The sequence below is a fragment of the Lutra lutra genome, chromosome 6 (assembly GCF_902655055.1).
Source record: "Lutra lutra chromosome 6, mLutLut1.2, whole genome shotgun sequence".
NCBI classification, from domain to species: domain Eukaryota; kingdom Metazoa; phylum Chordata; class Mammalia; order Carnivora; family Mustelidae; genus Lutra; species Lutra lutra.
The window spans coordinates 68232737-68260242 of NC_062283.1; the positions used below are offsets into that span (position 1 = coordinate 68232737).

The 27506-nt window shown below is 42.9% G+C and overlaps 2 protein-coding genes across 2 annotated transcripts in view; both read left to right on the plus strand.

The window, feature by feature from the left end:
• The window catches only part of TMEM217 (transmembrane protein 217), a 28928-nt gene extending 12220 nt beyond the window's left edge, over positions 1 to 16708 (plus strand). The window contains exon 2 of the mRNA XM_047734388.1: positions 15917 to 16708. Coding sequence (XP_047590344.1) covers positions 15928 to 16506 — 579 coding nt within the window. The 5' untranslated portion in view covers positions 15917 to 15927 and the 3' untranslated portion in view covers positions 16507 to 16708. The remainder of the gene's footprint in view (positions 1 to 15916) is intronic.
• Positions 1 to 23272, plus strand: part of TMEM217B (transmembrane protein 217B) — a 35493-nt gene extending 12221 nt beyond the window's left edge. The window contains exon 2 of the mRNA XM_047734389.1: positions 22416 to 23272. Coding sequence (XP_047590345.1) covers positions 22443 to 22997 — 555 coding nt within the window. The 5' untranslated portion in view covers positions 22416 to 22442 and the 3' untranslated portion in view covers positions 22998 to 23272. The remainder of the gene's footprint in view (positions 1 to 22415) is intronic.
• Positions 23273 to 27506: the final 4234 nt, after the last annotated feature.

Here is a 27506-nt window from a genome sequence, read left to right on the forward strand (position 1 = left end):
TAACACAGAATGTAAATTAAGAACATAGGGTCAAGGGAGAGATTGAGGTAGGAGAGATTTTAACATGCTTTCAGGCAGGGGATTGGAGGCAGTTGTATTTATCAGGACATAAGTATGCCTTCAAAATAACTGTGCTTTAAACATTAGAGAAGTTTACAGTTTTTCTGTCTCACATAAAAGACTGAGCTAGTGTGGTAGCTGTGTTCTGTGAAATCTTCAGAGACCAAGCTCCTTCTCTCTCTGCTCCCCTATGTCCTTGCCCAGGGAGTCCAAGATGACTCCCAACCGCATCGACGTTCCAACCACTGGGAAGAGGGAAAGGGAAAACATGACTTTCTCCTTACTATCTGGTGCTTATACTCATTTCTTCCCCTTTTTGGGGCACGTGTCTGGCTCAGTCCATGGAGCATGTGGCTCTTGATATCAGGGTTGTGAGTCAAGCCTCATGTCGGGTATAGCGATTACTTAAAAAAAAAATCTTTAAAAAATATATTAATTTCTTCCCCTTTCAACTCATTCTTAGGAATTAGTCATGTGACCACACTCAGCTGCTGGGAAAAGCAAACTTATTTTGGCCAACCATGTGTATACCTAAAAATTCTGCTTCTGTGGAAGAAGGGGCAAATAGATAGCAGTGTTTCCTGCCATGTCGGTGGAGAAGAAAAGTAATTAATGGAGCAAGATCTCTATGGGAGACTTTATTAGCCATTTCCTTCCTTCTCCTTGCTAAGGGGACTGATGTTTTGGAGGGGTGGGGCAACTGTGTTCTTAGTCTGGGCATCAATCACCCATAAACCATAAACCAGTTATGGGAATTCTATTCAGTTTTGCCAGGAAGTGGCTTCCCCAGCCTCCCTGGCAAATATGGGTGGCCGTGTGACCCAGTTCTGACCAGTGAGCTATAAAGGGCAGGCTTCTAGGAGGTTCTGGGAAATGCTTTCCTTCCTGTGAAACAGACAAACATAAAAGACAGCTTACTGGCACAGTCCTGGTTGGGTTACTGGTGCAAGGCACCACAGCAGTCGGCTTATGACCATAAAAGAAAGGCTAAGAGAACCTACAGCCTGATAACTTTTTAGGATTCAAATGACCTTAAGAGATGAGAGGGGATGAGCCAGGTGGATAAAGATATTTGAGGAAGTAAGTGCATTAAATATGAGAAGAAATGCTCAGAGATGCTCCTGGAAAGTTGGATGGGAGTCAGACAGTGAGGACTTTGTATGTGGCAGTGTGATTTGTCAGCATTACCTCATGTAGAGTTGGGGCTGGTTTCCTTGCTTGCTGGCTACTTCACCACTGAGGTATGACACAGGCATTTTCTCTTTGTAGGTTTAAGACGGCTGCCCATCTCTTTCTCCATTGGAGTATTGAAAGACTTGTGTTTTGGAAGCTCTAGGCTCTCAAAGGCAGAGACCTGGATTATGAGGGTGGATAGTGGATGTCAGTTTGAAAAGTAAAGGAAGAAGGCAGCCAGTGGGATTTTCCTACCCCTGGGAGGATGGAGAGGTATCTGGTTCTGCCCACCATGGGGCCTCGGTTTGACTCCCTCCCAGACCCTGGGATGTCTGATGGGTTGGCTGTGTGGTCCATGGGCTGGGGACTAAGCTCTAAGCCGAAGCCTTCAGGGCTATGAGCAGTGGGACCACTGAGGCTTGAACATCAAACCTCCCACAGTAACCATACCAGCCTGAAGTCCAGAGCCCTCCCCTGAGATTCCAGGTTTGGGTGAAATTGAGAGCTAGTTCTATGTGAGTCCAGCAGGGAACAGGGAGGAGGGAGTGGGGGGAAAAAAGACAAAACAAAACGAAAACCTGATTGAGATAGAATTTTTCCCTAACATCTTGAGGAAGAGGGCTGAGTCTGATTTTATATTATTTTTTTTAAAGATTTTATTTATTTATTTGACAAAGAGAGAGAGAGATCACAAGTAGGCAGAGAGGCAAGCAGAGGGGGAGGGGGAAGCAGGTCCCCCACGGAGCAGAGAACCCAATGTGGGGCTCCATCCCAGGACCCCGGGATCATGACCTGAGCTGAAGGCAGAGGCTTAACCCACTGAGCCACCCAGGTGCCCCAGATTTTATATTATTTAAAAAAAATAATAATAAGGCTGCTTCTTACATGGGAGTGTTCAATCATGGTACAAATTAATTCTGTGTTTATAAAGCCATGGAAAAGGGAATGAGAAGAGATCATAAATTATCTCCATAGCTTTTTAAAAAATTGATAGTTTTTTTTTTACAAGAATATATAGCTGTGTCTCTAGGAACTCCAGTTCACATATATACAAAGCATCCATTTTCATTTTTTAAAAATCTAATAAAATTGGCCTGATACTGCCAGGCTAGAAGAAAATCCAATCTATATCATTGGGGCTCCTCTGGCTCTCAGGGATGCCTCAGATTCCAAGTGTAAAACCTGGTGCGAGAAATAGGGGCCAGCCTCTTACTGGTGGCCATTGTGAGGGGTGCTGAGAGGCACCTCATGCAAGCCCACAGAATGGAGCCTTGAAGCCCCACATCTCCTGATCCTAGTCCCACGTGAGACATAGACTACTTCATTGAAGTGTTGAAAAAAGTTTTCACAACACTTGTGAAAGACTGTAAGGATGACTTCATTCAAGAAGGACCACTTGCAGTGGAGGTTTTGTAGTAGGAGAGAGAGATGGAGCCCAACTCTAAGTATAACAGGGCCGTAGAGACTTAGAGCTAAGTAGCAGGGTGGGGGTTAGTGGATGGAAAACTACCAAGGCAAAATCAAGGCTAGGGGTATTCTGATCAGATACCAAGGGTGGAGAATTCTTACTCAACTCACTTAGCAGCATTCTTACTAAAACTGGACCTAGCAGGTCAAGGACAGAGCCTAAGGTCAGGGCCTAGTTAAAAAGAGGACTCAGGAAGGGGAGCCTGAGTGGCTCTGTTGGTTGAGTCTCATTCTTGGTTTCAGTTCAGGTCATGATCTCAGGGTCATGAGTGAGTCCTGAGTTGGGCTCTGCACTTGGCATGCGTGGAGTCTTCTTGAGATTCTTTCTCCCTCTCTCCCACTTTCCTCCTCCCTCTTGCCCTCTCTCTTTCTCTCTAAAATAAGTAATAAAACAAATAAAATTTTAACAATGACAGAGAAAGAGGACTCCGGAGCCTGACTCAAATTTGCTAAAGGGGGGACTTCTTAGTTCTTGAGGCCTCATTCCTCCCCAGATACGATACCCAGACATGCATCTTGAGGTCCTACTCCCCTCCCGCAGCTCTACCACTGGAGATTGCTGGGTCTCAACAACCACCCACCACCTACATGGCCACCTCTGTATTTTCTTTTTTAACAAAGAGTAATACCTTTATTATATAAAGAATTCATACAGAGGTCCTGGGTGGCTCAGTGGGTTAAAGCCTCTATCTTCAGCTCCGGTCATGATCTCAAGGTCCTGGGATCGAGCCCCGCATTGGGCTTTTCTGCTCAGCAGGGAGCCTGCTTCCTCCTCTCTCTGCCTGCCTCTCTGCCTACTTGTGATCTCTGTCAAATAAATAAATAAAATCTTTATAAAAAAAAAGAATTCATACAAATTTTTAAAAATAGCTTCTTAGTACATGAAAGTATTAGGTAAAGGACATAAATAACTTGTAAAAAGTAATAAAAATGCTTAATGAATACTTTTACAATATTCAACCTGAAGAGTAAAAAATTTTAAATAGGAATTTTCACCTACTATAATATCTACTATATAGATTGAATGGAAAGAATAAGTTAAAAATTTAAATAATAATAACAAAAAATTAAAAAATTAAAAAATAATAAATAATAATACCAAATTATGGGGCACCTGGCAGCTCACTCAGTAGAGTATGTGAGTCTTGATCTCAGGGTCATGATTTCAAGCCCCATGTTTAGAGATTACAAATGATGGCAAATATGTCCTAAAACAAGTATGCATACATATTTTGGTGGAAGAGTGAGTTAGTAATAATCATTTGGTATTTTGTTTATATCTAGTATTTTTGTAATTGTTTACTGTCTTGTTTTAACTTGATGCTTTTCAAACACACACACATACACAGTTGTGGCAGGCACTCCAAGTTGGCCCTCAGTAATCCCTGCTTCCTCATCGAAATCAGTAAAGAAGTTGTCAAACTCTTACTTTTCACAGATGACATGATATTCTTTGTGGAAAACCCAAAAGATTCCACACAAAAATTGCTAGAACACATACAGGAATTCAGCAACATGGCAGGATATAAAATCAATGCACAGAAATCAGTTGCATTTCTATACACTAACAATGAGACAGAAGAAAAGAAATTAAGGATTCAATCCCATTTACAATTGTACCAAAAACAATAAAATACCTAGGAATAAACCTAACCAAAGAGGTAAAGGATCTGTACCCTAAAAACTATAGAACACTTAGGAAAGAAATTGAGGAAGACACAAAGAAATGGGAAAACATTCTATACTCATAGATTAGAAGAAAAAATATTGTTAAGATGTCTATGTTACCCAGAGCAATCTACACATTCAGTGTAATCTCTATCAAAATACCATCATCACTTTTCACAGAACTGAAACAAATAATCCTAAAATTAGTATGGAACCAGAAAAGACCCCAAATAGCCAGAGGAATGTTGAAAAAGAAAACCAAAGCTGGTGGCATCACAATTCTAGACCTCAAGCTCTATTACAAAGTTGTAATTATTAAGACATTATGGTACTAGCACAAAAGCAGACACATAGATCAATGGAATAGAATGGAGAACCCAGAAGTGGACCCTCAACTTTATGGTCAACTAATCTTCAACAGAGCATGAAAGAATATCCAGTGGAAGAAAAGACGGTCTCTTCAACAAAGGGTATTGGGAAAATTGGACAGCCACATGTAGAAGAATGAAACTGGACCATTTTCTCATGTCATACACAAAAATAGACTCAAAATGGATGAAAGACCTAAATGTGAGACAGGAATCTATCAAAACCCTGGAGGAGAACCAAGGCAGCAACACCTGTGACCTCGGCTGCAGCAACTTCTTGCTAGACACGTCTCCAAAGGCCAGGGAAACAAAGGCAAAAATGAACTATTGGGACTTCATCAGGATAAAAAGCTTTTGCAGAGCAAAGGAAACAGTCAACAAGACCAAAAGACAACCAAAGGAATAGGAGAAGGTATTTGCAAATGTCTCATCAGATAAAGGGCTAGTATCCAAAATCTACAAAGAACTTACCAAACTCAACAAATGATCTGATCAAGAAATGGGCAGAAGACATGAACAGACATTTCTCCAAAGAAGACACACAAATGGTCAACAGACACGTGAAAAAATGTTCAACATCACTTGGCATCAGGGAAATACAAATTAAAACCACAATGAGATATCACCTCATACTAGTCAGAATGGCTAAAATTAACAAGTCAGGAAACAACAATGTTGACAAGGATGCAGAAAAAGGGGAACCGTCTTACACTGCTGGTACAAGCTGGTACAGCCACTCTGGAAAACAGTGTGGAGGGTCCTCATAAAGTTAAAAATAGAGCTACTTTATAACCCAGCAATTACAATACTAGGTATTTACCCAAAGAATACAAACATAGTGATCCGAAGGGGCACCTGTACCCCAATGTTTATAGCAGCAATGTCCACAATAGCCAAACTATGGAAAGAGCCCAGATCTCCATCAACAGATGAATGGATAAAGAAGATGTGATTGATATATATATTTATTTAATGAAATATTACTCAGCCATCAAAAAATCGAAATCTTACAATTTGCAACAACGTGGATGGAACTAGAGGGTATTATGCTAAGCAAAATAAGTCAATCAGAGAAAGACAATTATCATATGACTTCACTCATATGTGGAATTTAAGAAACAAAACAGAGGATCACAGGGGAAGGGAGTGATAAATAAAACAAGAGGAAATCAGAGAGGGAGACAAACCACAGAAGACTCTCAACTATAGGGAACAAACTGAGGGTTGCTGGAGGGGAGGTGGGTGGGTGGATGGGGTAACTGGGTGATGGGCATTAAGGAGGGCACGTACTGTAATGAGCACTGGGTGTTCTATACAACTGATGAGTCACTGAACTCTACCTCTGAAATTAATAATACACATTATGTTAATTTAATTTAAATTAAACTAAATTAAATTTTAAAAAATAATCCCTGCCTCCTGCTATTTATACCCTTGTGGAGCCCCTTCCCCATAATTCCCTCCGGGGTTCAAGTGTGTGACAGATTGAATGCAGCTGAAAAAATTAACAAGACAGTAAACAAGTGTTGGAGAGGATGTGGAGAAAGGGGAGCCCTCTTACACTGTTGGTGGGAATGCAAGTTAGTGCAGCCTCTTTGGAAAACAGTGTGGAGATTCCTTAAGAAATTAAAAATAGAGCTATCCTATGACCCTGCAATTGCACTACTGGGTATTTACTGCAAAGATACAGATGTAGTGAAAATAAGGGCCATATGTACCCCAATGTTCATAGCAGCAATGGCCACAGTCACCAGACTGTGGAAAGAGCCAAGATGCCCTTCAACAGACGAATGGATAAAGAATATGTGGTTCATATATACAATGGGATATTACACCTCCATCAGAAAGGATGAACACCCAACTTTTGTATCAACATGGGTGGGACTGGAGGAGATTATGCTGAGCGAAATAAGTCAAGCAGAGAAAGGGCGCCTGGGTGGCTCAGTGGGTTAAAACCTCTGCCTTCGGCTCAGGTCATGATCTCAGGGTCCTGGGATCGAGTCCTGCATCGGGCTCTCTGCTCATCAGGGAGCCTGCTTCCCCTCCTTTCTCTCTGCCTGCCTCTCTGCCTACTTGTGATCTCTGTCTGTCAAATAAATAGGTAAAGTCTTTAAAAAAAATAAAAATGAAAAAATAAAGGTGCTCCTTGTCACTGTTATTTTCCTCCCCCCAATCCAATAATGCAAGAGATCCAGCTGAAAGGAGCTAGTAACAATGTCTTCCGCTGGGATCAGAAGTCCAACAATGAGAGGAATCAAAAATAGAAAATTCTTACCGTCACTGAGTAAATCTAAAATCCCATCAACTGTAAGATGTACTGTTATTTTAGGTACCACTAGAGGGAACGATACTGTGAATTAAATTATGCCTCAAAGCTTTCGTATCACTTTGAATTTTTATTTTCTACTCATCAGAATGATTTTTGCGGTGTCTGGGTTGCTCAGTCAGGTAAGTTTCTGACTCTTGATTTCAGCTCAGATCTTGATTTCAGGGTCTTGAGTTCAAGCGCCACATCGGGCTCCATCCCCAGCTCCATGCTGGGCATGGAGCCTACTTCAAAAAAATAAAAAAATTTTCCTAGACTTATTTAAACAGAGATTTTAAAATCATTTATCAATACTAAGAAGAATGCTCAACTTTAGGGGTAAGCAATAAAATGCAAAAAGATTCTTTCTTTCAGTGTTGATATGCCTGGCAAACCTGCTTTTGTCTTCACTCCTGTTGCCTCGTAGTAACAAAAAAGCTGCAGAGACTCTAGGCATCACACCATATTCAAGTTAAAAAAAAAAAAAAGGGAAATTGGGCCACCTGTCTGGCTTGGTTGGTAGAACATACAGCTCTTGATCTTGGGGTCGTGAGTTTGAGCCCCAAGTTGGGTGTAGAGATTACTTAATAAAATGAAATATAAAAAGAAAAGGAGGGGCGCCTGGGTGGCTCAGTGGGTTAAGCCTCTGCCTTCGGCCCAGGTCATGATCTCAGGGTCCTGGGATCGAGCCCTGCATCGGGCTCTCTGCTCGGCGGGGAGCCTGCTTCCTCCTCTCTCTCTGCCTGCGTCTCTGCCTACTTGTGATCTCTCTCTTTCTCTCTCCCCGTCAAATAAATAAATAAAATCTTAAAAAAAAAAAAGAAAGAAAAAAAAAAGAAAAGGAAAGAGGAGGATGTAGGTAGAGATGGTATCAGCCACATTACCCATTTTTATCAGGAAAAGCACAAGTTTTCTTAGTCCCCCCAGTGGATTTCTGCTTTTATGTCGTTTGCTAGAACTGTGTCCCTTACAAGCAAGCATCTAGAAAAGCAGATATTTTGCCTGTATCTAGGTTCATTGCTATCCCAAACAAAAACAGACTTCTACTAGCAAAGAAGGAAATGGATATTGGGAACGAAGCTAATGGTGTCTGCTACAACACTGCTTAATAAATACTAGTTTTATATCCATAGTAAAAAGGAGTTACCCTTTGGCATAAAGCAAAAAACAATGATAGCAAAAATACTTACACTATGAAGCTTACTAGGTTCCAGACACTGTTCTAAGTATTTTAAATATATTAATTCATTTAATCCCCACAGTAACTTTGAGGTAAATGCTGTTATTATCCTTTTATGTATTTTTTATCATTCCTCATATAATCACAGACTTATCATAATCCTTGGTTCATGATGTATTCCTCATTGGTCCAGCTGTGACTTTTTTTTAACTTTTTGAATATTAGTGCCCTCGGGGCACCTGGGTGGCTGAGTTGGTTAAAGCCTCTGCCTTTGGCTCAGGTCATGCATGATCCCAGGGTCCTGGGGAGCCTGCTTTCTCCTCTCTGCCTGCCTCTCTGCCTACTTGTGATCTCTGTCTGTCAAATAAATAAATAAAATCTTTAAAAAAATTTTATTTATTTATGAGATAGGGCGAGTGGGAGCACTGCCAGGACCCCGGGATCATGACCTGAGCAGAAGGCAGACGCCTAACCAACTGAGCCGCCCAGGTGCCCTTTTATAGCTATTTCTGATTGTATCTTCTCTTGGTACTTTTCCCCCTAAATGTTACGTTGCTAAGATTCATTCAAAATGTTGTGCGTTGCTATGGTCATTCATGTTGATGACCACTTAACACACCATTGTATGAATACAGAGCAGTTGTATTCATCCTCAAACCATTCTCTATTGGAGTACCTCTTACATGCTTATAGATTTTTTTCTTTCGTGGTTATAACTGGTCTAACTCTATCACATCCATTCGCTAGTAGTTTTGTGGGATTTGAGCAATTTTTCTACATCCTTTTTAATGGCTCCGTAAGATCCCACCTCTTTCTGCAAGACTTGCAATCATGCTTTGCAAATGATTTGTCTCATGTTGTCAGTTATTTCCATTGGGCTACCAGAGAGAAGTGGACCCATAAAGACTTTGATTTGATGATAGGCTTAGCACACAGAGCCCTTAGTTTCATTCAAGAGGAATGTTGGGGGGATGGGGGAGAGGCGAAGGATGTTAGATCACTGGTGAATATTTCCTTGTTATGATCACTTTTGCTTCCCTGGGCAATCTGGCAAATCTGAGAATTGGTATTAAGAGCCCCGGTATAACTGGAATCCCCCATACCTGGGTAATTCTTTAACACTCCTCCCACAAGAGGCAGAATCTAATTCCCCTTCTTTCTTTTTCTTTAATTGTTCACGTTTTTTTTAAGTTCCGTGAATCTTTTTTTTTATTATGTTATGTTAGTCACCATACAGTACATCATTAGTTTTTGATGTGTGTTTCATGATTCATTGTTTGTGTATAAACCCAGTGCTCCATGCAATATGTGCCCTCCTTAATACCCATCACCGGGCTAACCCATCCCCCCATCCCCTCCCCTCTAAAAACCTTCAATTTGGGGCACTTGGGTGGCTCAGTCGTTAAGCGTCTGCCTTTGGCTCAGATAATGATCCTGGGGTCCTGGAATCGAGCCCCATATCGGGCTCCCTGCTCAGTGGGAAGCCTGCTTCTCCCTCTCCCACTCCCACTGCTTGTGTTCCCTCTCTTACTGTCTCTCTCTGTGTCAAATAAATAAATAAAATCTTTTTTTAAATAAAAATAAATAAATAAAACCTTCAATTTGTTTCCCCGAGTCCATAGTCTCTCATGGTTCATTTCCTCCTCTGGTTTCCCCGTTCATTTTTCCCATCCTTTTCCTAATGTCCTCCATGCTATTCCTCATGTTCCACAGATAAGTGAAACCATATAATAACTGACTTTCTCTGCTTGGCTTATTTCACTTAGTATAATCTCCTCCAGTTCTGTCCATGTCAGTGCAAAAGTTGAGTATTCATCCTTTCTGATGGCTGAGTGATAGTCCATCTTCTTTATCTGTTCATCTGTTGAAGGGCATCTTGGCTCTTTCCACAGTTTGGCTATTGTGGACATTGCTGCTATGAACATTGGGGTACAAATGGCCCTTCTTTTCACTGCATCTGTATCTTTGGAGTAAATGCCCAGTAGTGCAATTGCTGGGTCATAGAGGAGCTCTATTTTTAACTTTTTGAGGAACCTCTACACTGTTTTCCAGAGTGGCTATACCACTCGCATTCCCACCAACAGTGTAAGAGGGTTCCCCTTTTTCCACATCCTCGCCAACATTAGTTGTTTCCTGCCTTGTCAATTTTTGCCATTCTGACTGGTGTAAGGTGGTATCTCAATGTGGTTTTAATTCCCCTTCTTTTGAATACAGGCCAGCCTTGGTGACTCCAAAGAATAAAGTGCAGTAGAAGCTATGCTGTGGGACTTAAAAGGCTCAGTTAAGAAAAGGTGATATAGGAACACCTGGGTGGCTCAGTTGGTTAAGCATCTGCCTTGGGCTCAAGGTCATGATCCTAGGGTCCTGGGATCAAGCCCTCCATGGTCCTCCTTGCTCAGAGAAGAGCCTGCTTCTCCCTCTCCCTCTACTGCTCCCCCTGCTTGTGGTCTCTTTCTCTCTCTCTCTCTGATAAATAAATAAAATCTTAAAAAAAAAAACAAGTCTACATGAGCCCACATGGAGAGACCCCATGGAGGGGAACCCAGTCCCCCAACTGACAGCCTACAGCAATTACCAGACATGTGAGTAAATGAGTCTTCAGAAGAGGCCCCCTCAAGTTTGCTAGTGGTGTTAAGTCATCCTGGATGTCCCCTGTCCAAATTCCTCATCACACACAGTGTAAGCTAACCCCACATTGTGTCCAAAGTTCATCCACAGAATTCATGTGCGTAATAAGTGGTTGTCTTAGGCTATTAAGTGTTAGGGTTTTTATGCAAAGGTTTTTTATGCAAACTAGTAAAGGTTAGGTTAGGTTTTTTTTATGCAAACTAGTAAAATTAGTTTAAAAAAAAAGTAACAAATATACCAATTTAAAGAAGCTGGGGATGCCTGGCTGGCTCAGTTGGAAGAGCATATAACTGTTGATCGCTGGGTTGTGAGTTCAAGCCCCACGTTGGGTACTGAGATTACTAAAAAAAATAATAATAATAATGAATTTTTTTTAAAAAGATGTGGAAGTTGAGACCTGGAGAGAATAAATATACAGTAAACGGAAAAGTCAAGATTTGAACTTTCACCATTTGACTTGAAAATTTGCTGTTCTTAACCTTGATGTCTCCCCTTATAAATTGTAAATCTGTTTCTTCCCTTGTATTTTCAGGATACCCTTGATAGCTCAGAATGTGACTAATTAACTTGCTCCCCCAATCCTGTGAACCTGGGAGGGCAGTGCTCCCCCAGAAATGTACTCGCTGATACCCTACATAAAGACCACTCAGAAAAAACTAGACTGATCCACAGGTTGCCAAATAAGACTCTCTCAAGTAAGATAAAAGTTTAAAAGTTTAGTTCAGGGACACCTGGGTGGCTCAGGTGGTTAAGGGGCTGCATTCAGCTCAGGTCATGATCCTGGGGTCCTGGGATGGAGTCCTGCATCGGGCTCCTTGTTTAGCGGGAAGCCGGCTTCTCCCTCTGCCTGTTCTGCCTGCTGTTCCCCCTGCTTGTGCGCTCTCTCTCTCTCTCTCTGTTAAATAAATAAATAAATAAAATCTTAAAAAAAAAAAAAGTTTAGTTCAGGGCCTAAACAATGAAGAATATTTTTAAACATTATAAATGTTAACCAGTTAAAAAAGGATAATGTTAAAATGAAGTGGAAGGATAAAAGTAAACTCTTTTACAATATTTTGTCATATTAATAATGGTTTTATTTTTCTAGTGTATAAGTTCATGTAAAAATCAATGTGGAGATATCTTTCATTTAAAAGCATTTAAAATGTCAATATTCAAGGTGCCTAGTTGGCTCAGTCAGTAGAGCATATGACCCTTGATCTCAGGGTCATGAATTCAAGCCCCACTGTGTGTGGAGCCTACTTTAAAAAAAAAAAATGTAGGGGTGTGTGCGTGGTTCAGTCAGTGACTCTTGATTTCAGCTCAGGTAATGATATCAGGGTCATGAGATCAAGCCCTGTGTCAGACACCACACGCAGTGGGGAGTCTGGTGGAGATTTTTCATTCTCCCTCTACCCCTCCACCCACCCTGCTTGTTCTCTCTTTCTCTTCTCTCTCTCTCTCTCAAATAAATAAATAAATCTGTTTTTTAAAATGTCAATATTCAAAGAAGGAATCAGAATCACTTATAGTGGTGTACTTAGTTGAAATAATGTATCATTTTCAGAACATTTCACAAATAAAAAAGACGTGATTATCAACTACTTTTCTTTTTTTTAAGATTTTATTTGAGAGACAGAGAGAGAGCAGTGCCCAAGCAGGGGAGAGGGATAGAGGCAGCAGACTCATGAACAGAATAAAAGACACCTTTATCATTCTCAACACTTAGGAAGTGCCAAGGAAGGGTTTGGGGATGAAGACCAAATATATATTTCTTTTTTTTTTTAAGATTTATTTATTTTGGGGCGCCTGGGTGGCTCAGTGGGTTAAGCCTCTGCTTTCGGCTCAGGTCATGATCTCAGGGTCCTGGGATCAAGCCCTGCATTGGGCTCTCTGCTCAGCAGGGAGCCAGCTTCCCCCTCTCTCTCTGCCTGCCTCTCTGCCTATTTGTGATCTCTCTCTCTGTCAAATAAATAAATAAAATCCTTAAGAAAAAAGATTTATTTATTCATCATTTTTGTGGGAGGGTAGAGCACAGAGAATTTTAAGCAGAATCCATAGTGAGCATGGAGCCTGACACAGGGCTCAATCTCACAACCCTGAGATCATGACTTGAGCCAAAACCAAGAGTCCAAGAGTGGGATGCTTAACCGACTGAAACCCAGGCATCCCAAATATGTATTTCTTATAATAAATCACAATATCATACTTAGCTGTTATCTCTTCAAATATGCTATCCTATTCTTCTCTCTTTTCCCTTCCTCTTCCTCCTTCCTTCTCTTCTTCTTCCTCCTCTTTTTCTTTTCCTTCTCCCTCTCCCTCTCCTCCCCGTCCTTCTTCTACTTCTACTTCTTCCTCTTCTCCTCCCCTTCCTCCTCCTCCTCCTTCTTCTCTTTCTCTCTCTCCCTCATTTTCTCTCCCTCTCTCTCTCTCATCAGACCATCTTATTATATTCTTCCTATCTCTTAACTTCTCATACATATTTTCCACCTTTTTGTCGTTCTGTACTACAGTCTAGATAATATCTCCTGACCTATCTTCTGGTTAATTATCACTTCATCTGTGTCTAATCTGCTATCAAATATGCCCACCAAAATTTTAATTTCAGGTCTTAAGTTTTTCATCTCTAAGAATTCTATCTGGTTCTCTTTCAAATCTGCTAGGTTATTTTCTATGGTTTTCTGTTTCCACATATATTTTCAGTATTACCTTTTATTTATATAAATGTGATCAAAGGGAATTCTAATACAAGCTACAACATAGAGGAACCTTAAAAAAAAAAAAAAACTATGCTAAGTAGGGATGCCTGGATAGCTCAGATGGTTAGGCATCTGCCCTTGGCTTGGGTCATAATCCCAGTGTCCTGGGACTGAGCCCCACATCGTGTTCCCTGCTAGGTGGGGAGCCTGCTTCTCCCTCTCCCTCCTCTACTGCTCCCCCACTTGTGCTCTCTCACTCTATCTGTCAAATAAATAAATAAAATCTCTTTTAAAAAATCTTTTTTTTCCTAAGATTTTGTTTATTTATTTGGCAGAGAGAGACACAGTGAGAGAGGGAACACAAGCCCGGGGAGTGGGAGGGGAGAAGCAGGTTTCCCTTTGAGAGGACCAGCACAAAGACACAGATCTCCAGAGATGATTTGAGTTCGCTTCTGCCAGGAACTTAGAGATAATGCCAGTTCAGGCCTAATTTAAACTAGATTTGTAACTTAAAGGCTTTTTTTTTTTTTTTCAGATTTTAATTTACTTATTTATTTGAGAGGGGGAGGGGAAGGGAGAGGAACCAGCAGACTCAGCACTGAGCACGGGGTCCCACGTGGGGCTGGATCCCATGACCCTGAGCAGAAACCAAGAGCCAGACCCTTAGCCAACGCGGAGCCATCCAGGTGACCTTTATAACCTTTTTTGAATACTTCATATAATTTGGGCTACAAAGGGACAAAAAGGCTAGCTACGGTTTCAGTGTCCTGAGGAGAGTTTCTCTCCTTAAGTTCGGTGTTGTACTAAGTTCTCTTTTTTGGAGTCTCTTGAGAGAAAGCTGTGGGTCAGGTTTACTTCTGATTCACCTTTCACCACAGCCCTTTGGGGAGCCATGACTAATACAAGGAAGCTTTCTCATGACTCCCCACCTCGGTGGGCCCTGAGCTTTGATTTCATTCATCCTTCGCCTGCAAAGTTTGCTCAGATTGGTACATGTCCTCAGAGCAAACTTGACTCCCACGCTTGCTTACCTCTCCCTGTCTCCTCGAGATTGGCTTCCTACCTCCTCCTTCACCAGCTCTTCTGTGCTTTTAAGAATATTTTAGGGGCACCTGAGTGGCTCAGTGGGTTAAAGCCTCTGCCTTCGGCTCAGGTCACGATCCCAGCCAGGGTGGTCCTGGGCTCAAGCCCCACATCGGGCTCTCTGCTCAGCAGGGAGCCTGCTTCCCTTCCTCTCTCTGCCTGCCTCTCTGCCTACTTGTGATCTCTGTCAAATAAATAAATAAAATCTTTAAAAGAATATTTTAAAACTATTTTATCCAGCATTTTTAGTTGTTTTAAGCAGCAGGTTGGCCCCGATAACCCAATCAGAAATCTCTCTATTTTCAATGATTTCCACTCTATTTTTTTTCCTCCCACTTTTTTGTTGTTCCTAATGTTGTGTTGTTTTTTTCCCCTTAAGTCTTTTAGCTGTACACACAGCTCATTATTGCTTTTTCTTTTCTATTATTAGGCTACTCCATCCTTGAGGTGTAAATTTCCCTTCAAGTAAACCTTTCTTTGTATTCTTTAAGTTTTGATATGGAGTGCAGGAATGATTGCTGAAATCCAGCTGATGCCCACCTGTTTTCATCAACTCCTCACACTGGCAGGGCTATTGTGCTGCTGATTTTTCTCTTGAGAGACCTGCAGTCAAGGTCTGGCCAGTGCAGCCAATTTTCCCCCTCAGGGGGCAGCACCGGTTGCCTAAGGAATCCCAGGAAAGATCAGAGCATAATTTTTTATTTTAAAGATTTTATTTATTTGACAGAGAGAGATCACAAGTAGGCAGAGAGGTAGGCAGAGAGAGAGGAGGAAGCAGGCTCCCCGCCCAGCAGAGAGCCCGATGCAGGACTTGATCCCAGGACCCTGAGATCATCACCTGAGCCGAAGGCAGAGGCTTAACCCACTGAGCCACCGAGGTACCCCAGAGCATAATTTATACCACCTTTTCTACTCCGGGTTTTCCAAGCCTGGCTACCTATGAAAACCACTAGGAAGTTTTGAAAAATACCGATTTCTAGGTCGAACTCAGAGAATGTTCTCATCGATCTGGGGTGGAGCCTGGGTGTGGGTACTTGCCTTGATTCTAACGGAAGCCCAGGTTGGGAACCACTTCTCTCATTTATCCGCTCCTTGCCCCCAGCCCCAGACTGCATCCTCCCTCCTCCCCACTCACAGTCCCAAGTGATTTTAGAGTCTGATGTCTTCCCAAAGCTGTTATTTCCTGGTTTCCGTATCTCTCTCTATGGGTTTTCCAGGGTGAATTTTGGGGCAGGAGGCAGAAACCCTGATCACTAACCACATCGGCAGGAACCGGAACTGTCCTGCATCCTGTTTGGATTCACAGGAGGTCTCAGCATGAAACAGCAGCACTGGTTTGGGATGACGGCCAAGATGGGCACCGTGTTATCGGGGGTCTTTACCATCGTGGCCACCGACATGTACCTCATCTTCGAACAGAAGTACATAAAGAGCGAAGATTGCATTGAACATCAGGCTAATACCAACAGTGCAGCCTTCCTGATAGAGCACTTCCTTATCTGCTGGACCTCCAATGTTGTCTTCTTCCTGTCTTTTATGACCATCATCATCAGCTGCTTCCTCCTATACTCGGTCTATGCCCAAATATACAGGGGCGTAGTGTTCTATATTATCTGGATCATTTTCTATGAAATCGTAAACATTGTAGTTCAAATCTTTACCAACAATGTCTCTGTCATTGAAGAGGTCAGGGTCGTGCGCTGGTTTGGCTTGCTGTCCCGTATATTCATGCACTGTTTCTGGATATTCTATGTCATCTCCTATGCCCACATTATCTATAAAGGTCAAAGTCAGGGCAATATAATCTCCTACAACAGACGTATTTCTTCAGGCAATGGAGAGTTCCTACGACGGAAATCAAAGATCATCAACTTTACGGGCCACTATAGTGGATAATGTTTGCCCTTGTCTCTCCCCCACCCTTCCCGCCACCCCTGCAGGCAGGAATCCCAGGTTCTGATGATAGTTCTAGCTCCCTCTCTCACTTTTGCTGATCTGTTCCGCTGTAGAGCTCCTACTGCCACCTTTTGGCGGGGGGACATGGAGAGAAATGTCATTATAATCAGAAATGGGACCACCGGCTCATTGAGGGTGTTTAATAAAGGACATTGTTTTATATCATGTGCTCCTTGAGTTCCTCCTTCCTTTTCCAGTCTGCACCACCTCAGAGGTCAAAATAAAGACAGCAAGGGAATGAAATGAAGCTGACTTGCAGGCTGGCAATCCTTTCACCTTGGTGTATGTCTTCCTCCGCCTTCAACCCACAGCTCTCTAATTCAGCTCTGGGGCAGGCAATCTGTAGCTCTATCTCAGGCGGCTGGGGCATAAGGGATACCGGTGGTGGCTTGGGGTAGCTTTGTGCCAATGTCTTTCTCCCTATGTCCTCTATGCTATATTCCAGATAAGTAAAAGAATAAAAAATAGTGAAAATCATTCTTCATTTTCTGTCCTGAGTCCCCCTGTTCCCAGATTTTCAAAGAGCGTCGTATGCACTTGGTTCACCGAAAGGTATTTGTTTAAACTGTTCTGTGTCTGTCACAGTGCCGGCCTTGGTGGTAGGATACAAAAAAGGACAAGGTACAAGGCCCAACCTTGAGGATTTTGCAGTTTAGTGGAAGAAATAAAATCACCATCGATGACTTAACAAGCCAGTCGTGTAGGAGAGCACAAGACTACACTTAACCATAGATCAACAAACGTCACTTTGCATTCTGCTTCAGAAACTGTTGGAAGCAGTTTAAGCCAGGATGGAAGACAAATTGAGCAAATCTCTACTTAAAACATGAGGCATTTTAAAGAAGATTTTCTCCACTTATTTGAGAGAGAGCAAGAGAGAGCACCAGAGAGAGAGAAAGCAAGCACAAGGGGAGAGGGGCAGAGGGAGAGGGAGAAGCAGGCTCCCCACTGAGCATGCTTCCCGATGTGGGGCTCAATCCCAGGACTCTGAGACCATGACCCAAGCCGAAGGCAGAGGCTCAACGGACCAAGCCACCCAGCACCCCATTAGGCATTATGTTAAGTATTTGTTTAATAGCTTTCTTGAGGTATAATTAACATATAATAAACTGAAATCAAGACCTGAGCTGAGATCAAGACACTTAACTGACTAAGCCACTTAGGCACTCCTAAAGATTTTATTTTTTAAGTAATTTCTGCACCGAACATGGGGCTCAAACCCACAACACCAAGATCAAGATTTGCACTGACTTAGCCAGCCAGGTGCCCTGAGAAGAGACATTACTGTCTTGTTCCTGATTTTAGAGGGAAAGCACTCAGTCTTTCTCCATTAATTATGTTGTTAGCTGTAGATTTTTCATACTGTCCCATATCAAGTTGAGAAAGTTCCCTACTATTACTAGTTTGCTAAAGGATTTTAAAAATCAGGAACAAATGTTTTGTATTGTCAAAATTTTTTCTATGTGACACGATCATATGGTCTTTATTTTTGAGATGATTAATATGGTAAATTACTTTGATAGATTTTCAAACATTAAACTAAACATGAAGAGGTGCCTGGGTGGCTCAGTTGGTTAAGTGTCTGCCTTGGGCTCAGGTCATGATCCCAGGGTCCTGGAATCGAGTCCTGCATCAGGCTCCTTGCTCAACGGGGAGTCTGCTTTCTCCCTTTCTCTGCCGCTACCCCTGCTTGTGCTCTCTCTCTCTGTCAAATAAATAAATAAAATCTTTAAAAAAAAAAAAACTTTAGGGAGTGCCTGGGTGGCTCAGTCGGTTAAGCATCTGCCTCGGCCCAGGTTATCTCAGGGTCCTGGGATGGAGCCCTACATCGGGCTCTCTGCTCACCTGGGAGCCTGCTTCCCCCTCTCTCTCTGCCTGCCTCTCTGCCTACTTGTGATCTCTCTCTCTCTGTCAAATAAATAAATAAATTCTTTAAAAAAAAAACTTTAAAAAATAAAAATAAACCAAACATGAATATTCCTGGAATTGAATAAACTCTATTTGGTCATGGTGTATACTCTTTTCTATATATTGTGGAATTAGATTTTTTACAATTTTGTTTAGAAGTTTTGAATCTATGTTCATAGGGGATATTAGTCTGTAGTTTTTTATAATGTGTTCATCAGATTCTGGTATCAGAGTAATGCTTGCTTCATAGGAAGGAGTATTTCTTCCTTTTCAATTTTCTTTAAGAGTTTATGTACAGTTAATTGGTATTTATTTCTTCTTTCTTTGTGGGAACTATTAAACTACAAATCAAATTTTAAAAAACAGATATAAGATTACTGGGGTTATCTATTTCTTCTTGAGTAAGCTTTATAGTTTGTGTCTTTTTTTCTTTTTTTAAGATTTTTAAAATGTATTTGAAAGAGAGAGAGAGAGAAAGCACCAGTGAGGGGAAGGGCAGAGGGAGACGCAGACTCCATGCTGAGCAGGGAACATAACATGGGACTCCATCCCAGGACCCTGGGATCACAACCTGAGCCAAAGGCAGACGCTTAACTGACTGAATCACCCAGGTGCCCCTAGTTTGTGTCTTTTAATTTGCCCATTTTATCTAAATTGTCAAGTTTATTACCATAAAGCTGTTCATAATACTCCCTTATTATACCTTTTTACAAAGATTCTAGTTATTTATTTGACACAGAAAGAGAGAGAGATCACAAGTAGGCAGAGAGGCAGGCAGAGAGAGAGGGGGAAGCAGACTCCCCCCTGAGCAGACAGTTCAATGCAGGGCTCTCTCCCAGGACCCTGAGATCATGACCTGAGCCAAAAGCAGAGGCTTAACCCACTGAGCCACCCAGGCAACCCCCTTATTATCCTTTTAACATCTATAGAGTGCAATGAAGTCACAGCTCTCATTCCTGATATTAAATTTTTTTTCTCTTTTTCTTTTTCTGATCAGCCAGACTAGAGGCTTTAAGTTTTTAATGACACCAGCTTTTGGTTTCATTGATTTTATCTCTTCCTTATGTATTCTGTCTCATTGATTTCCACTGTGATCTTTATTCTTTTCCTTCTTCTACTTACTTTGAATTTAATTTGTTCTCTTTTTATATTTTTCTTGAAGTGGAAGCTAAGGTCATTAATTGAAGACCTGACTTATTTTCTAATATAGGCACTTTGTACTATAAAATTTCCCCCAACTGCTAACTTAATGGCTTCACACAAATTTTGATATGTTATATTTCATTTTTAGTCAGTTAAAAATACTTTCTAATTTCCTTTGGATTTTTTCTTTGATCTATGGGTTATTTATAAATGTGCTACTTTGTTTCAATATTTGAGGATTTTCCAGAAAGTTTTCTGTTAATTGTTTGTAACTTAATTTCAATTCAATTCAATGGTTTGAATCATTTTAAATTTACTAAAAACAGTTTTATGGCTGTTTATGGATAGTATGTTCTATCTTGATAAATGTTCCAGGCGCTCCTGGAAAGAACATTTCTTCTGCTATTGTCAGGTGCAGTGCTCTCCAAATGTCAATTAGATCAAGTTGGTTGATGGTATTGTTCAGTCTTTTAATATCTTTTCTAATTTTCTGTCTACTTGTTCTATTAATTACTGAGAGACATGTATTGAAATCTCTGATTATAATCATGGATTTGTCTATTTCTCTTTATAACTCTATCAGTTTTTGCTTCATGTATTTTGAAGCTCTATTAGTGGGTATATAAATGTTTAGAATTGTCATATCCTTCTGATGAATTGACCCCTTTATCATTATGGAATGACCTTCTTTTTTGCTGAGATTATTCTTTGCCCTGAAATTTTCTTTATTTGATATTAAAGCAACCACTCCAGTATTCTTTTGATTTGTGTTGACATAGTATATCTTTTCCCATCTTTTTTCAGCCAATTTCTCCCTTTATATATAAAGTATGCTTACTATAGGCAGTATGTAGTTGGGTCTTCCTTTTTTTTTTTTTAAAGTAAACTCTACTTGTTGGGGCACCTGGGTGTCTCAGTCGTTAAGTGTCTGCCTTCTGCTCAGGTCCGGGGATCCAGGCCCACGTGGAGCTCCCAGCTCGGCGGGAAGCCTGCTTCTCCCTCTCCACTCCCCCTGCTTGTGTTTCTTCTCTACTGTCTTTCTCTCTCTGTCAATTAAATAAATGAATGGAAACAAAAAAAAGTAAACCCTACCTGCAACAGCCCAGCAATCAAGAGTTGCACACTCACTTGGTAGGAGATGTGTAATCCAGTGAAGATACAGGCTAAACTGTAGGCCAGTTAGTTTTCAGGAGAGAAGTGGAGAAAGAAATAGCTAGGAGAAGCTCTCCTCCTGGGGTCAGAAAAAATACCAAACACTGGCTTCTGAAACTGTTCCTTAGAAGGAGCCTGAATTTGATTGGATTAGTCTGTAGAGCAATTTATGCCCTAGGGTATTACTGAAAATAATAGAGCAATCAGCCAGCAATTATTAAACCTGAACAACTGAGGTATAATTAGGAAAGAGGGAAGAGAGCTTTTCCAAAATTCCAAAACCGCTGTCAACCTAGAGTGGCTATGGCCACACCCTAAGCTGCCCCTCCCTGAGAAGCAATATCAGAAGCTTCACACCATGGGACTCATGCCTGGCTCAGTCAGTAGAGCAAGCAACTCTTGATCTCAGGGCTGTAAGTTTGAGCCCCATATTGGGTGTGGAGATAACTTAAAAAAAAAAAAGCTTCACCCTTTGGGGTGTTGAGGTGTAAAGGAGAAGAATATAATTTACCAAAATAATCCAGCAAGTCACTAAACAAGGAGCAAATAACAAGCCTAGTGGAGTGGTGGGGGTGTCCCCTTAGCCAGAGTTGCCACAATAGTGGGGAATGAGGTATAAGGACATTGAGGACACCTGGGTGGCTCAGTTGGTTAAGCACCCTACTGTTGGGTTTGGCTCAGGTCCTGATCTCAGGGGTCACGGGATGGAGCCCTGCATCTGGCTCCTTGCTCAATGGGGAGTCTGCTTGAAGAGTCTTTCCCTCTGCCCCTCCCCCTACTTAGGCATCCTCTCTCTCTCTCTCTCTCTCTCTCTCTCGCAAATAAATATATCCTTCAAAAAATTATTTGGGATGAACTTGAAAAACATTATGCTAAATGAAAGAAGCTGGGCACAAAAAGACAAATACTATATGATTGCCCCTCCATCTTGTGAGGGACTGAGAGTAGTGAAATTCATAGAGACAGAAGGTAGAATGTTGGTGAACAAGGGCTGGGGAGAGGGGCACAGGGAGTCAGCATTTGATAGGTACAGGATCTTTTCTTGGGGAATATAAAAAAACTCCGGAGACGGATGGTGAGGATGGTTGCCCGACAGTGTGAAGGTACCTAATGCCACTGAACTGTACATTTGAGAGGGCTAAAATGCTAAAAATTTATGTTATGCATATTTTATCACAGTGAAACAATTGCTACTGACAAAAAAAAAAAAAAAAATGCAGGGATGATTCCAGGCCCCTGAGGAACCATGCTAGTTTCCTGAGAGAGACAAATATCCCAGAGAAGAGCCCAGAACTGACTCCCTCATCATTCCAGATGTAGGAGCTTTCTAATTCCCACCAGCCTGGCACCGACGGGAACTCCCTTTTTGCCACTTTAAAGCACAGCTACCTTTCAAACAGAGCTGGGAACTACCTAAGGAGTGTCCTGGGCCAATGAGGCCTTCACTTGCCGGTGACGTGATCACCTATAGCCCGTTAGGTCCAAGCTGGGAGCCAGATGCCCTGTCCCTGGACCATGGGCCCATTGCCTGTCCACATGCCAATCTACTCTAAACTCTCCCATTTACATCAATGGCTTGAGGAAATTATCGAGGGCTAATTCTACCATCTTGTAATGGACCTCCATAATTTTTACCCCCCCTGCAGCGTACGCCGTGATAAAACACGTATAAAATGAAAGACAGAACGTTCTGCCTCGTGGTGGGCATCTTCTCTGCCCTGAACACCATCCAGTTCCTCATCTTTGACCTGAACCACATTACCACCATTGGCTTCGAGGACAAAGTCAGCATCTACAAGGAAACAAAATCTGAGGTTGTGTCTTGGATGCTGACCCACAAGAAAAGCATCAGCTTTTTCTTAGGCACCCTCACCATCGCCTTCAGCCTGCTGCTCATCTACTGTACCCACTGGAACAAGTACTTGGGGCTGCTGTGCTACGCCACGTGGATCATCGCCTATGAGCTCATCAGCTTCTCCATGGTCATACTCATCCACGGCGTCATCGAAGAGCAGTTCAAGGAGCTGAGTTACGTGTACTGGATCTTCCAAATCTCCCGTATGCTCCTGCACTTCCTCTGTCTGCCTTTCCTCATTAGGCATGCCTACATCCTTTACAAGGACCCCAAGATTTTAAACAAAATAGCTCACCGCAGGCATTCCTCCGTCAGTACGATGGATTCGTGGTCCCCTGTTGGGATGGGAACGCTGTACCGAAAGCTGAACTGAACCCTGCCAAGAAGAAGAGGAAGAAAGGGATGGCGCTCCTCAGCCATAGCTCCCTTCTCCCTAACCTGCCTTCTGTTGATTCTGCTTAATTTCTAAGCGTTCCTGAGTTCTAGGCGCTGAAGAGTATTCTTGGGGGAGGGTGGATTGCATAGAACCAATTACTGTGCACGTGTGTATGACCTGTTTTAAACCTGTGTGTGACCTGTCTTCGCCTTTTACTAAACACTACCTTTGTTCTTGCTTAACCATCTCATGGGTGTGTGCTGTCACTTCTCATGATCCCCTTCTCTCTGCACATCCTTAGTTTCTCATTTTTCTCTTAGGGATTGTCCCACCAATGCCTGGTTCCGCTGACTCCTTGTGGGGCAGTACCTGTCCTATAGAACTTTCTGTGCTGATGGAAGTGTTCTATATCTGTGCTGTCCACTAGTCACCTATGGCTTCTGAGCACTTGGAAGGTCGCTATTACAACCCAGGGATCAATTTAAAATTTTTTTTCCATTTTGAATAATTTCAACTTCCGTGTCAATAGGCACATATGGCTGGCTCATAGCTACCATCATGGAGAGCGCAGTAACCTGGAGCCTCATTTTGCTCCTGCATATACTTGCACAAGGAATCCCTTTCCAGCTTTATGTATCACTCTGCTCCTCTCATACTTTTCCAATAGATATGGTCCTATTGGCCCATAACATGACAAGAAGAATCCACATTTAAGGAAGCTCCAGGATTTTTTCCATTTAAGGACTATTGACGTTTTGGATGGGATAATTCTGCCCTGTAGCAGGCTGTTCCCTGGATTAGAGGATGTTTAACAGCATCTGTGACCTCTACCCACTGGACACCAGTAGCATCCCCTCACCCTTGTGACAACCCAGAATATCTCCAGACGTTGCCAAATGTCCCCTCGGAAGGCAAAATTGCCCCCAGTTGAGAACCTTTTTTTTTTAAGTTTATTCATTATTTTTTGGTATTCTCTATACTAAATACTAAATCTCTATACTGAATGTGGGGCTAGAACCCATGACCCCAAGATTAAGAGTTGCACGCTCTTCCAACTAAGCCAGCCAGGTGCCCCAAGAACCACTACGTTAGAGCAATACACTCTCAGCATTGAGAGCTGGTATGCCGCTACTGTTAATGAAAGGAAAGCATCTTTTACTGAGAGCTCTTTTCGTTCTCTACCTGGTATCGTTTTAATTCTAATGCTCCCATTTTATGGTTTGGTGGAACTGAGACTCAGGGCACTTAAGCGATGTGATCGAGGTCACACACTAGCAAGATCAGGATTTGAATCTAGATCATCTGACTGTATACACAATATCCTACTTGGTCCCCTGAGGAGCACTCTTATCTTTACCAAGATTTAAAAAAAGAGAGAGAGAGAGACTTCCTTTTAGGATATTTCCTTTTCATTCACAAAATGTTGGAAGTGAAGTCAAGGGACACCTTTATTTTAAGCACACTCCTCCAAACCACGAGCGTAATGACAGTAGCCCACTTTTACCGAACGCTTAGTAAGTGCTTGGTGCTATTCTAACTCACTCAACTCTTCGCACCACCCTGTAGGTCCCAGATTTAGACAGATTTAGATTTAGGACAGTTCCTAAAACGACCACCAGATGGCAGTCATCAATAAGCTTTTGCTTAATGCTGTTTGCCTTCCCAGGCAGCTCCTCTAGGGGTGGCTGATGAGGGATTTAGGGAGCCTCAAGACAATGATGGCTGAGGACTAATAGTGTGCGTCCCCGCCCTAGTCTCACAAGGCATGCCTTGACTGGTACCAGGAACAAAAAATAAAACATGGGCTGACTTCAGGCGCTAATCCCTCATCTCAGCTGGGGTGGCAGGGAGGGGAAAGAGGGTGGCGGGGAGCAGAGGATGGGAGACAGGAGACCAGTGTGCAGAAGAGGTGGAGAGGGAAGCAGAGCTAAGAGATACGTGATGCCGGGAAGCTTAAGATGATCAGATAAAGGCTGTGCGCCCCTCTACACTAGGACTCCTCAAAGCATTGTCATTTACCGGCCTCCCCACCTCAGCTTCCCAGTCTCTCTAGAACCCGTTCCACTCCACCGAGTCTGCTGTTGGTAAAGTGGCCTCCACACTGCCCAGTCCTGAGCTCAGCTTTCTCTTGCCGGACTGCTCCATGGCTTTTGACCTCCCTGACCTGCAAACAGCACTCTTTCTTTTGGTCTGTGGGACACCAGAACCTTCACTCTCCATTCACCAACTGCCTCGTTAGCCCTTCTCATCTCCCTGACCTCCAGACATTGGAAGTGCTGCCTGTCATCCCTCTCACCTCCCTTCTAACTGCTTTCCTCCCTCCTTCCTCCTCCTTCTGCAGCCACACTAGCCTCCTTGTAGGTCCTCCTCCACACCCAGCACACAGCAGCCTGAGGGCCTTGGCACCTGCTGCTCCTTCAGACTGGTATGTTCTCACTCTGGATACCCACTGGCTTCCTCTCTTGTTTCTTTCAGATGTCTGCTCAAAAGTCATCAGAGAGGTTCTCCCTACCAACTTATATGAACCCAGCCACTCCCCACGTCTTCCCTCTGTAGCCTGCTTTATTTTTTTTCATAACACATATTATCACCTGACTTATTATAAATAGTTACCTCCTCTACTCCCCAAAATATGAGCACCATATTTTCCTCATTGCTGTTTTCCCAGCACCTAGAACAACACCTGGCACATAGCATGTGCTTGATCAATATTTGTGAAATGAATGGACTCAGACTCGCAGCAGAATAGAACGAGCGACTATCGCCCATGTTCCACCTGGTGGTTATGGTCTACAGGCAAAGTTCTACTGCTCTTCGGCCTCCTCTTCCTTCTCCTTTCTTCTCTTACTTCTGGAGCCTGCAGAAAGTTACAGGTGGGAAATATTCACAAGGGATACAATTTCAGCTTCCTTGTCCCTCTCCTCCTTCCCTCTTTTCCTTTGCACCGCCTGCTGACACTAGAAATACCACCTCATCTTCCAGCTGCACCTCACTAAGCCTAAAACAAGCCTTTCAGGCAGCTCAGGTGTCGCTGGGAAGGGCCTATTCCAAGAGTTGTCACCGCCGCCCCCTCCTACCCCAGCACCGTGAAGATCTCCAGCCTTCCATCCTCCCTTGCTTCTCTAGGTTCGCTGAGTATCTGCTGTGTCACAGGCCCTGAGGGAGGAACTGGGGAATATCCTAGAAAGTAAGACACAGCCTGCATTTCAAGAAGCTCCCAGCCTAGGGAGTACTGAGTCACTCAGGGCCATGTAGACCCATATGGTGGATGCTGAGGGAAGCACTAGGGGCCATAGGAGCAGTCCTAATTCTTGGAGATTGGAGAGTCAGGGAAGTCTTCCTGGAGGAGGAGACATTTAAGCTGTAGCTGGAACAGCTGTGAGAAGAGAGGAAAAAAACCCCAGAAGGGTGGCAGCCTGAGAAGGTACAGATATACCCCTGGGATAGTAGAGCTACCTCAGGGTGAAGGAAGCAGATCTGCGTGGGGGACGATAGTGTCAAGAGGAAGCAAGCAGAAACAAACTTCCCCAGAGAGAAGAGGGTCTCCCCTTTTCCCACGGTCCCTGCTGGCTGTTCCCGGAAGGCGTTTGCTCTTAAGCACACAACCACTAAATATTTCTAAGCATCTTTCCCACCCCACTGCTGTCACCTCTAACTGAGTTTCTCCTAGCAGCCATGGCTCATGGAGGACAGACTTCATTCTGGATTCACATCTCCCCGCTGGTTTCGAGACATGTCAGATGTTTCCATCTGCTTTTCTTCTTTCTTCCTCAGGGCCTAGGTGCCCATTCCCCCTGCCTCCTTTTCCCCACAACTGTCCACATCAATTGCTACTCTCCTCAGCCCTTGAAGACCTCTCTCTCTCTCTCTTTTTTTTTTTTAATTTATTTGTTAGAGGGGCGCCTGGGTGGCTCAGTCGTTAAGCCTCTGCCTTCCATTGAGGTCATGATCTCAGGGTCCAGGAATAGAGCCCCACATCAGCCTCTCTGCTCAGCAGGAAGCTTGCTTCTCCCTCTCCCACTCCCCCTGCCTGTGTTCCCTCTCTCTCTGTCAAATAAATAAATAAAATCTTAAAATAAAATAATTAAAAGTTAAAAAAAAAAGGAAATTAATATTTATTTGTCAGAGAAAGAGAGACCATGAGCAGAGGGTGGGGCAGAGGGAGAAGCAGACTCCCTGCTGAGCAGAGAGCCCAATGTGGGGCCCAATCCCAGGACTCTGGGTCATCACCTGAGCTGAAGGCAGAGGCTGAGCCCACTGAGCCACCTAGGCAGCCCTCAAAGCCCTTTCTTTCCCTTTCTCTGGTGTCTTCCAACCCCTAGTCTTCACACATGGCCTGATGCTTTGCTGATTTTCCCAATCCTTTTGCCCACCCGATAAGAGGTTAATAAAGGCCTCTGAGAGCCAGCCCCTGACTCTTGAGCCTTTCATGTGGGTAGATTGCTTAGTGAAAGAAAGCCCCCTCAGCTCGGCAGGGAGCCTGCTTCCTCCTCCCTCTGCCTACTT